Genomic DNA, 12,455 nt, shown 5'->3' with positions numbered 1-12,455 from the left:
TACAATTAGCCTTCCCATACAACATGGCTGATTGTGGGATGACGTGTAGTAGATCTGTGGCTGACTGTGAGAGTCATGTTTAACACCCATCTCAGTCTCTCATTGGTTCACTAGCTGCTGTGCCCCTCAATCTAACACCTCACGTCAACAGACTCTCTCTTGATTTTATTGTTAGTACAATGATGATCCACAATTACATCTGCAGTACAATTTTAAGGCATGATGTAGCTAGTTTCTGGGTCTCTCGTTGTCCTAAATGGTGTCTTGTTTCAAACGTTTTGTACAGACATCCAATAACTTGCAGGTGCTAGGGTAGAAAAAATAAACGGATAAAATATAGGTAGATACCCGTATACTGATGACTGCTCCAGCGGTTTATTGCAAAGTTTCGACCTGAAGGTCTTCGTCAGGCTTGAGCCTTAATGGTGTCTTCTCCTCTCTCTTTCTGTAGTTGTTGATATTTGCTGAAGATGAGTAGTGCGGGGGACAACACCCCCGACCCTGCTGCCAGGGGAGAGTCTCTGAAGCGGAAAGAATGTGGCCCGGACCTCCTGGGGCCCAGGTAAGATCAGCTGTCAAACGCACACAACCATAGTATGCGTCCCAAATGGCAGCCTATTCCCTCTAGTGCACTACATTTGATTAGGGCTCTTACAGTTACAGATCTCTCTCCAATGTGCGCACACACAGTCACTCACACACATACATACATATACACACACACCTCAACACATCCATAGTTACAGATCCCTCTCCGATGCAAAGCTCTAGAAGGTCATTCAGCAGTCAGGTTATACACTGGTCATGCGGTCATACAGAGAGCATGCCCTGCGTTCAAAATGGCACCCTTTTCCCTATTTAGTGCACTAGTTTTGACCAGAATGTTATCAAAGGTAGTGCACTTTGTAGAGAATAGGCTGCCGTTTGGGACGCAGGCACAGTGATCAGGTTAACAGTTGTCAGTTCATACACTGGTCATGCAATGAAAAAATGACATGTTTTTTTCTTTTTTTTCTTGCCGTGTATTCATCTTAATTACCTGTATAGGCTATCTATATTGCTTGCTTAAGTTTTGATAAACAGACACCAGACGTATTGCTGTGAAAGTGTTTTTCCTAATCAGTGTTGTTCACGTGCCCTGGGTTGTCGGTTTTCTTACCTCTGTCTCTGTCTCCACAGCCCCAAGCGGAGCACGGAAAAACCACACCGGGAGCATGAAAACAAATACATTGAAGAACTTGCTGAGTTGATCTTTGCAAACATCAACAACATTGACAACTTCAATGTCAAGCCTGACAAATGTGCAATCTTGAAAGAAACTGTGAAGCAGATTCGTCAAATAAAAGAACAGGGTAAGGCTTTATTTGATTTTAGTTGACTCTTTCTTTTCTAATATTGAGTGAATTGCCCTTTATTGTAAGAACACACATTCCTCTGTCACAAAATCACTTACGTTCTCCAAAATACCACACTTACTGTACGTTTCGTGTGAGCGAGCAGGACTGTGTGCGTGTATTTCAGTCAGCTGCAAGCTGCGTTGTTGTGTGTGTCTGTGCTTGGACAGCGTCTGGGGGAGAGATGTAATGTGTTAAAGGGGCAGGAAGCCTGTTTGTCAGCCTGCGTAGAAATACAGGCTGAGGCTGCTGCCTGGAAGGGCAGACAACAGCTGATCAGAGACGCACACACAGCGGCAGATCAGATGAGACACTCTTCTTAATGAGGATGATCATGAAAAGCAGGCTGTTTGTTGTTCACTGACTGGATTTTATAATGATGAGCAATGTGTTGTAAGACTCAGAGGAAACTAGTCTGATTGGCGTGAGCGCCTGTGGCAGAGATAGAGGCAGGGCTCTGACGGTTCCTACTGTACTGATGTGAAAAAGCATCCTGCTGTTCCAGCTTTAGGTGAGATGTTAGTGTGAGAGTCGGCCTTTCTGTATTATACAGTCAGAGCCATAGATGGGCGATTCCACTTCAACTTAAAATATTTTTGTTATCTCGGATTGTTCTGGCAATTCTCACATAGAAACTTAATCGTGATGAAGGATGTTTGAAATGCTTTTTACATTTGTATCACAAACAAGGCCATTTTATGACTTTTTTTTAGGCCTAGACATGCCTCCTGTAAGACCCTATGATCTGTGATATGTACATGATATAGACGTACTGGTGTCATTATACTCCTTATAGTGTGCTCTAAAATAGGGAGTGTGTCTTGATTCTGAAATAAAAGATTTCACATTAATTTATTCAACAGAAAAAATATTTTATCTCAACTACCCTTTTTGATTTTGTTCATTTTAAGACATTTTTTGGAACAATATACTCTACAAGTGGACTCTCTGCTAATTATGAAGTTATCATTATTTTTTATGAGTACCACCAACAGTGAATGGGACAGATGCAACACAATATACAATCTCTTGATTCTGTCAAACACTATTATACACTAGAAGGATTGATTGCAAAAGATATTGGGATTGACAGTGCCTTCAGAAAGTATTCAACCCTTTGACTTTTTCCACATTTTGTTGTGTTACAGCCTGAATTTAAAATTGATTAAATTGAGATGGCACACAATACCCCATAATGTCAAAGTGGTATTATGTTTGTAAACATTTTTACTAATTAAAAATGAAAAGCTAAAAGGTCTTGAGTCAATAAGTATTAAACCCCTTTGTTATGGCAATAAGTTCAGGAGTAAAAATGTGCTTTATTATTTGCTGAAATAAGTGTTTAATGTGATTATCTTTTTTATGACTACTTCCTCTCAGTACCCCACACATATCATTTGGTGTAAGGTCCCTGAGTCGAGCAGTGAATTTCAAACACAGGGAAGTTTTCCAATGCCTCGCAAAGAAGGGCACCTATGGATAAAGTGAAGTTACTAATTACACTTTGGTTGGTGTATCAATACACCCAGTCACTACAAAGATACAGGCATCCTTCCTAACTCAGTTGCCGGAGAGGAAGGAAACTGCTCAGGGATTTCACGGTAAGGCCAATGGTGACTTTAAACCAGTTAGAGTTTAATGGCTGTGATAGGAGAAACCTGAGGATGGATCAACAACATAGTATTGTGGAGTAACTGCAAACTTAAATGACCGAGTGAAAAGAAGGAAGCCTGTACATTATAAAAAATATTTTTAAAACTGCATCCTTTTTGCATTAAGGCACAAAAGTAAAACTGCAAAAAATGTGGCAAAGAAATGAATTTCCTGAATAGAAATGTCCTGAATAGAAAGCATTATGTTTGGGGCAAATCCAACACAACACATCACTGAGTACCACTCTTTATATTTTCAAGCATGGTGGTGGCTGCATCAGTATGCTTGTCATTGGCAAGGACTAGTGTCATGAGCCCTCTCACTCCACTGGGTTACCACCTTAAGTTGTTTCCACTCTGCTCACCACTCTCTCTCTACTCAGCCTAACTAGCTCCACCTGTCCCTGCTCTGCTCGGCTCTAATTACTCTGCCAGCTGCGCTGCATTACCCACTAACCTCTCCCAGTATTTATAGCCCTGTCTTTCAGCTCTCCGGTGTCAGATCGTCTGCAAAGCTCACACCCGGAACCTGTTTGCTCGCGCTTCTGGCTCACCCTGGTTTTGTGACCCCCGGACCTGCCTGGTTTTTGGATACTCTTCTGCCTCAGGAGATCCAGACCTGCTTCTGCCATTACGACTCCTGACTACTCTTCAATCCCGGTAACTCTGACCAGCCTTCTGTCTTGCTACTACGTTTTTTGGATTTCCCTTGAACTGTACTGCTGCCTGGTTTCATTCCGCCCCGTTGTGTCTGTGTTTCCTCCCCCCCCAGGACTTCTGGACCACCAACCACCGGCGTCATCGGACGCATCGCTGCCACTGGGGGGAGGCACAGACCCAGCACATCGGACGGGATAACCCCTGGAGCCTTCACTCACTCCCTACATCTCTTTCCCCTTAAGTTTAAATAAACTTTCTGGTGTGACGCAATTGTGGTCCTCTTGTCGTCTGTCTGAACCGTGACAGTACGATCTGACCATTATGGACTCAGCGCACACTTCCCCCGACATGGAAACCGAAGAACCTGAGCAACCCACCGCCATGCTACGCCTGGAACACACTGAGAGAGAGCTAGGCCGCATGAGCGGCGACATCACCTCTCTGCTTCAGGCCGGCTACCAACAGCATCAGCAGTTCCAGCAGCACCAGCAGCAGTCCCAGCTGCAGCAACAACAACTCGCCATGATCATTCAACTCCTCACCAACCTGACCCCAGCCAGTCTGCCCACCAGCCCTGCCCCCGAGTTACCTGCCCCGGTCATTGCAGCCGCTGCTCGGAACCCAAGATTGGAAACCCCGAGCGGTTCAACGGCGATTCTACCCAGGTCCGGCCATTCCTGACTAGCTGCCGACTTCAGTTCTCCTTGCAGCCAAGGACCTTCGCCACGGAGGGGGCTAAGGTTGGGTATGCCATCACTCACCTGACGGGCCGAGCTCGACTCTGGGGAACAGCAGAGTTCGAACGTCAAACCCCCGCATGTGCAACCTTCGACCGGTTTGCCGAGGAGATGCTGAAGGTGTTTGACCTGGATTCACCAACCGCAGAGGCGTCTCGTGAACTGTTCAGTATTCGACAAGGCAGACGTACAGTCGCAGACCATTCCATCGACTTCCGAACCCTGGCTAGACGAAGTTCTTGGAACACACCATCGTTGGTGGACGCGTTCTTCCATAGTTTGGCTGACTATATCAAGGACGAGTTGGTCTCCCATGAACTGCCTTCCACTCTTGATGAAGCCATCGCACTGACTGTCAGGATCGACAGAGGGATACAGACCCGTCGTCGTGAGAGGGGGGCGCCAAGGTCCACCTACTACCGGCATTCGGAGAGATCCGACTGGGCTCCTGTCATCTACTGCCACTCACCCAGTTCAGCTTGATCAGTCTGAGCCTATGGAGATTGGGCGAGCCTCTCTCACTCCTGCAGAGCGCCAGCGACGCTTCACCTCAAACCTCTGCCTCTATTGTGGAGGTGATGGACATCGTGTGGTAACCTGCCCTTTAAAGGGCCGAAGCTCACCGGGCATAGGGGGAGTCCGGCTGAGTTCAATGACCATCCAGTCCTCCGACCGCAAACCCCTGCTGCAAGTTCACCTCCGCCTCCCTGACTCAACTCACACCCTGGCTGCTCTGGTGGATTCTGGCGCCGAAGCCAACATAATGGACATCAAGCTGGCACGCCAACTGGGACTGGAGAACCTCCGTTTGACACCTCCTATTCCTGCCCGGGCACTGGACGGACACTTACTCGGATCGGTCACTCATGTCACGGCCCCGGTCTCGATGGGTCTGTCCGGAAACCATCAAGAAACTATCCAGTTTCACCTGCTCCCCTCTCCAGGCCAACCCCTCATCCTGGGTTACCCATGGCTCCGCCGGCACAACCCTCAGCTCGACTGGGTGACCGGGGTGATCAGGGAGTGGGGAGAGGACTGCCACCGAACCTGCCTGCTTGCCGCCGCACTACCCCCTCGGCCAGTACCTACTAACTCCGCTCCTGACCCCTCCAAGGACCCTGTGTCGATTCTGCCAAGTCCCTGCATCGTTGCAGCTCTGACCTGGGCTGTTGAGGAACAGGTGCTGGAGGCTCTCCGTAACCAGCCAGGTCCCAGCACTTGCCCAGCTGACCGCCTTTTTGTCCCCGAAGACCTGAGGTCCCAGGTCGTTCAGTGGGGACATGACTCCCGCCTAGCTTGTCACCCTGGCTCCACCCGCACTTACAACCTGCTCGCCCAGAGGTTCTGGTGGCCCTCTCTGAGGAAGGATGTACGGGAATTCGTCCAAGCCTGCCCCATCTGCAACCAACACAAGTCGTCCTGCCAGCCCCCAGCCGGATTGCTGCAGCCCCTGCCTGTGCCCAGGAGTCCGCTGGTCCCTGCTGCGCCTTGTCCTCCTCCTCCACGGCTCGTCGATGGTGGTCTGGTTTACACCGTCCGCCGCCTGCTTCGGTCCAGACGGAGGGGTAGGGGTCTCCAGTACCTCATTGACTGGGAGGGCTATGGACCTGAGGAAAGGACCTGGGTGCCAGCTAGTCGGATTGTGGATAGGACTCTCATCACCGCTTTCCACCAACGGCATCCTGATCAACCTGCAATCCGTAGGGGCCGCCCCAGAGGGGTCTCTAACCGTCCTGCCCGCTCGGCTTCCTGTCCTGTGCCTGATCCTGTCTCGGGACCTGTCCCATCTCCCGACCACGGCCCTCCGGCTTCCTCCGAGGATGAGGACGTTCGCTCGGACCGTTCGGAGGAGTTCTAGCCCTCCTCCGGCTCCCCTCCTCCCGCCCGGCGTGGTGTTGCTCTTGGGACTTCTGGGGCCGTCCCTTGGGGGGTTCTGTCATGAGCCCTCTCACTCCACTGGGTTACCACCTTAAGTTGTTTCCACTCTGCTCACCACTCTCTCTCTACTCAGCCTAACTAGCTCCACCTGTCCCTGCTCTGCTCGGCTCTAATTACTCTGCCAGCTGCGCTGCATTACCCACTAACCTCTCCCAGTATTTATAGCCCTGTCTTTCAGCTCTCCGGTGTCAGATCGTCTGCAAAGCTCACACCCGGAACCTGTTTGCTCGCGCTTCTGGCTCACCCTGGTTTTGTGACCCCGGACCTGCCTGGTTTTTGGATACTCTTCTGCCTCAGGAGATCCAGACCTGCTTCTGCCATTACGACTCCTGACTACTCTTCAATCCCGGTAACTCTGACCAGCCTTCTGTCTTGCTACTACGTTTTTTGGATTTCCCTTGAACTGTACTGCTGCCTGGTTTCATTCCGCCCCCGTTGTGTCTGTGTTTCCTCCCCCCCCCCAGGACTTCTGGACCACCAACCACCGGCGTCATCGGACGCATCGCTGCCACTGGGGGGAGGCACAGACCCAGCACATCGGACGGGATAACCCCTGGAGCCTTCACTCACTCCCTACATCTCTTTCCCCTTAAGTTTAAATAAACTTTCTGGTGTGACGCAATTGTGGTCCTCTTGTCGTCTGTCTGAACCGTGACAACTAGGGAGTTTTTAGGATAAAAAGAAACTGAATAAAACTAAGCACAGACAAAATCCTAAAGGAAAACCTGGTTCAGTCTGCTTTCCAACAGACACTGGGAGACATCCCCCTTTCAGCAGGACAATAACCGAAAACACAAGGCCAAATATACACTGGAGTTTTTTACCAAGACGACATTGAATGTTCCGGAGTGGCCTAGTTACAGTTTTGACTTAAATCTGCTTGAAAGTCTATGGCAAGACTTGAAAATGACTGTCTAGCAATGATCAACAACCAACTTGACAGCGCTTGAATCATTTAAAAAAGAATAATGTGCAAATATTGTACAATCCAAGTGTGAAAAGCTCTTAGAGACTTACCCAGAAAGACTCACAGCTGTAATCGCTGCCAAAGGTGATTCTAACATGTATTGACTCGGGTGTGAATACTTATGTAAATTAGATATTTCTGTATTTTATTTTCAATACACTAGCAAATTTGTCTAAAAACATGTTTTCACCTTGTCAATATGGGGTATTGTGTGTAAATTATGTCAAATTTTTCCAGCTAGTTGGCTTTCAATATTGCACTGATAAACGATGGGGAATAGTAGCCTGCTCGCCCACGTTTTGACAACTGAATGGGAACTTGCCTGCCCGCCCATTTGATCGATGCCAAATATATTTTATTGACAACCTAAGGGTGCGTTTGTGTATTGCCTCCAGTGTGTCAGAGTGCTCTCTGGTCGTTCGTAAATTCAAAGCATTTCGCTTGCCGAGCGCACACTGCACTATTGACACTGGACGCTCTGGCTGGGAGTAGGGTTGATCCGAGCGTTCCTCACAGCGGCAGTCAAGCACCCAAGCTAACTGTCTAAAGTTGGCAAGCTTGCTAGCTACTTCCAGACACAAATGAGAGAACACCTCACTCTGACCATTTTACTCACCCTAGCAGAGCTGGTTAGGCTGTATCTACATGTTATCTAGAGCGTAAGTGACTAACTGTGCTGCTGGCAATTACTTTTTTTGCTGATGTTTACTGACACTGGTCATATTCAGTGGGTGTTGTGCGTTCCTAAATTCATCAGTTATTTTGCGCTCTGGCACACTCTGAGTGCTCTGAAATCGGAGTAGATAGCCAGAGTGAATTTACAAATGCAAGAGATATGCTAACTGGAGAACAGTCGTTCAAGTTTAGAATAGCTAGCTAGCAAAGCGATTCATATTTTTTCCTAGCTAACCAAGTGATACCTGCATCTCTAGCTGTAGCCACGGAAAAACGATATGAGGGGAAAGGTCGGTCCTCCCAGCAGCTAGCTAGCTAACGTTAGGCTCCGGGTTTTTAGCTTGCTAGATAAATATACCTACATAAATAGATACGCTAGCCTATTAGCCACGTTATGACTGACTTGTGATTATTGCCCTTGCTAGTTTGATTGTATTGACAATCCCGGCTTTAGTCCGTTAGTCCGTTTTGTCCAAAATATTTAGTCATTGAAACTGACAGTGCTTCCCGACTGGGTGGAGGCAGCAAAACATGTACCAGGGCAGCTGTGAATATATATATATTTTTAATTGTTTATCCTTTTATTTATTAATTTATTTTGTTGTCATTTAGCAGACACTCTTATCCAGAGCGACTTAGTTAGTGAGTGCATACATTATTTATAAAAAAAATCATACTGGCCCCCCGTGGGAATCGAACCCACAACCCTGGCGTTGCAAGCGCCATGCTCTACCAACTGAGCTCCACGGGGCTCATATTTGCAACCTGATAGCAATATTTTTTGGACTACCAAGAAATGTATTGGTGAATTATATTAATCATGCATTGAACTGCATCCATCTGTTCTGCCAACAATGCCTTAGTGTACATCATGGAATTTTTTGTCAAATATAACCTATTTTTAAAACCTCTTATAAAGTTAGTTTTGTAGCATAAACTGGGAATTTGATATTTTTTACTTTCATATCTGCAAAGTAGTTAACACTGTCAGTTCCACTTTAATAAAGCGTAGAGCGCTATGATAGACTGCATCTATCGGCTTTAATGTATTGGCAGCTGCATTTGTATAGATATCGCCATAGTCTAGAACCGGTTGGAACATTGACTGAATCATGAGCTTTCTGCTATTTAACAAGAGGCATGACCTATTTCTATAGAAGAAGCCCATTTTTATTCACAACTTAACTAACTCTTCAATATGCTTTTTAAAAGATAGCTTTTCATCTATCCAGATGCCCAGATATTTATAAGCGGGGACACGATCAATGTGGGCACCATCCAAAGTACAAATGCCTAAATCATCAGATACATTTTTAAGTGTTCTGGAAAACAACATACACTTGGTTTTATCTGCATTCAGCACCAATTTCAGTTCAACAAAGACTTTCTGTAAAGCAATGAATGCAGCCTTTAGCTCAAAGAACCTGGTCGATCGTGGGGGCAAAAGCATACACAACAGCGTCAATGGCATACAAGTGCAGGTTAAATGTTTTTTGTTACAGATAAACCAATAGTGTTAATTTAAATGGTGAACAGAAATGGACCAAGAATTGATCCCTGTGGGACACCTTTTGTTATGTCCAGAAAACCTGATTTTATTTTTAAACCAGCTACACACAGCCTGGTTCAGACCAATTGATGAAAGCCTCTGAATAAGCAATGAGTGATCAACAGTATCGAATGCCTTAGACAGGCCAATGAAGAGGGCAGCACAATGTTTCCTTGTATCCATGCAATTGAATTAACCACATTTTAAACCATGGAAGCATCAGAGATGGTCTGAAACCAGACTGACTGATGTACATTTAGAATTCGTAGTAAAAAAAAATTTTAGCTGAGAATTAATCAATGATTCTTATATTCTTGCTACAGTTAGTGTAGTTGTCAGTGGTAGTTGGTGTACAGGCCCAGTGTTAGTTGTTGTACAGGGACAGGAATGTCAGCTATGTACCCTAATGAGGCAGGCAGGACAGAGAGCGGAGAGCTTGACTCTGTAGTGGCACCAACCAATGCGACCACAGTAGGAGAGAGAGAAAGAGAGAGGAGCTCCAGCGGGGAGGATGACTGGAAGGGACGGGCCTAGAGAGGCATTAACACAATATCCAATCACTCAATGATGCACACTGGTATTTAAGTCAACACACACATTATTCCCAAGTACATCAACAGTATGGTGGTTTACTGTTTTCACTTGGCTAGGTATAGACTGTGGGAAATTATGTTGCTAAATGATAATGATAATCAGTGTGCCCAGACAAAATTAAAATTAACACCTGTTGTAGTCATTCTCAGGGCTGGTCAAATTAGTGCATCCTAGAAATGAATCAGCACCCACACAAACCACTACATTTAATTGCCCTTATTATTTTCAAAATTAATGTTTTGGTGTTGACAGGATTCTGTCAGTTTGAATGACAAATTAGTCACATTGTCTTTTGATCCTCCCATCTCAGGATTTTTGTTTAGACTATGGTATATTTAAGTAGTCAAGTTTTCTTTCAACACAACACTCCCATTGCAATGGCTGTGCTGGGGCTGACATGATTACATGTTAAGTTGTGAAACATGTCTAACAAACACTCTCTCTCTCTCCCCCTCCCTCACCTACTCCCTCTCCTCCTCCCCCTCCCCCCTCTTTCTCACTCACTCACTCACTCACTCTCTCCCTCCCCTCTCTCCAACCCAGCAGAGAAAACAACAACTGCCAATGCAGAGGAGGTACAGAAAGCACACGTCTCATCAACAGGCCAAAGCGTTATTGACAAAGATGCTCTTGGACCAATGATGCTCGAGGTGGGTGGGAGCAACGCACACTATTCACAACACTGACTCACTTTGGATCATGTGATCCCTTTTACCTTGAACACACACACAAGTCACATGATTACCAGGATTTGTGAAATCGACACATTTAAAATATATAGGGGTATATAACTCCCGCTGCATAGGGTTGTAGCTAACGCCCCTGCAAGTTTATTAATGCACAATAGAACAAAATGTAAATCCGCACACTGGTATAATGCTCCCAAAATGTGTAATTGGACAAAGTTTCGACCCCAAACTGGGTCTTTGTCAGGACAAGTTGTTCACCAATGCACGAGCCTGGTCCTCGTGTGACAACAGACAGAGGGGTCCCTCTATCTATATGCAGGGAAAGTGGCCATCAGTGAGTGGCTGCCAGTGTTATTCTCCAGTTCTGTCTAATCTGTTGTGTCAGTGGGTATTTATACTCCCTCTGGCCCCTACGTCACTGCATTCAGACAGCGGCTGCGTCCCAAATGGCACCCTATTCCCCACATAGTGAAAAGGGTGCCATTTGAAACGACCTACATCATGGCATTCAGACACAGTAGACTCTAAATATAACCACTGCGGCCGGTTGTCCGCGCAGTTTGAAGTGGTGCAGGCTGGGAGCAGGGACAATTCACAGCCGGGCTGCTGACGTGGTGGAGGAGAGGATTACTCATCAGTCCTGACTGTAACCAACCATGGGCCATAAAGCAAACTCTGAGAAACCTCTCTGTAGGTGCCAAGAGAACAGGCGTTTTACCCGAAAAAAACCCAGTTTCTCTGTCTATGAAGAGTTCCAACTGTTTGTTCTATGGCACACAGAATAGGTGCAGTATCACCATGGCTGAAGCAAGTTGATAGAGGAAGAGTGTTCCTCTTTTAATCGTGTTAGTGTTTCAAGCATAGTTTGTTACCCTAGTTTGACCCATTTGTAATTGTAGTTTAGTTACATTGTGTACAACCCAAACACACTAATATGACAGTGAATTGTTGCCAGGCCAGAATGAGATTGTACACACGAGGCTGTACTGTTTTAGGCTCAGGGAATGAGTTTAATGGCCTAGCGGTTTTGTACACACACTCCTGTCCTAACACACACACACAAACACACTTCTCTCTCTCTCTCTCTCTCTCTCTCTCTCTGGCTGAGACTTCCTTTTCTCCAAGCTATTTAGTTCACTGAGGATGATGCTACACAATGCTCTTGGTTAAGTCGGTTCGCTGTGCAGTAATACATGGTTATACTGTATGGTTATATTGCAACTTGACTGTCTCTTAATGCTACGGAGCACCGTCATGTTTTAATGATAAGATCCACGATGCATCCCAAATGGCATCCTATTCCCTATATCATGCACTACTTTGGACCAGAAGCCTATGGGCCCTGGTAAAAAGTAGTGCACTATAAAGGAAATAGGGTGCTATTTGGAACAAAGACCCACTATTCACATGCTGTTAGCCCGCCCATTTAATGTCCGATGATCATTCCCTGCTAAAGTTTGGATCTCGGAGCTCTGAATCTGGCTTGGTATGTTAGTGTTGTGCTGCTCAGCCATAATTGACTATCATTTTGTGTGGAACTTAACTTCTTATGCCCTTTTCTTCATAATGGCTGAATAGTAGAAATAAGGGGTTTGTAAAT

At 46.2% G+C, this 12,455-nt stretch overlaps 1 protein-coding gene across 9 annotated transcripts in view; it reads left to right on the top strand.

The window, feature by feature from the left end:
- Positions 1-12,455, top strand: part of LOC121580886 (nuclear receptor coactivator 2-like) — a 77,227-nt gene that overhangs the window by 26,912 nt on the left and 37,860 nt on the right. For 6 of the 9 annotated variants that reach the window (XM_041896024.2, XM_041896029.2, XM_041896027.2 and 3 more), the window contains 3 exons: positions 452-562; positions 1,180-1,352; positions 10,710-10,816. In XM_041896024.2, coding sequence (XP_041751958.2) covers positions 471-562; positions 1,180-1,352; positions 10,710-10,816 — 372 coding nt within the window. In that variant the 5' untranslated portion in view covers positions 452-470. The remainder of the gene's footprint in view (positions 1-451; positions 563-1,179; positions 1,353-10,709; positions 10,817-12,455) is intronic. The other 3 variants (XM_045224815.1, XM_045224814.1, XM_041896026.2) reach the window with 1 other exon arrangement.

Source organism: Coregonus clupeaformis, chromosome 14 (genome assembly GCF_020615455.1).
Source record: "Coregonus clupeaformis isolate EN_2021a chromosome 14, ASM2061545v1, whole genome shotgun sequence".
NCBI lineage: Eukaryota > Metazoa > Chordata > Actinopteri > Salmoniformes > Salmonidae > Coregonus > Coregonus clupeaformis.
Note: the sequence above shows the minus strand (reverse complement) of the source record. Positions and strands in the feature narration are given on the sequence as shown.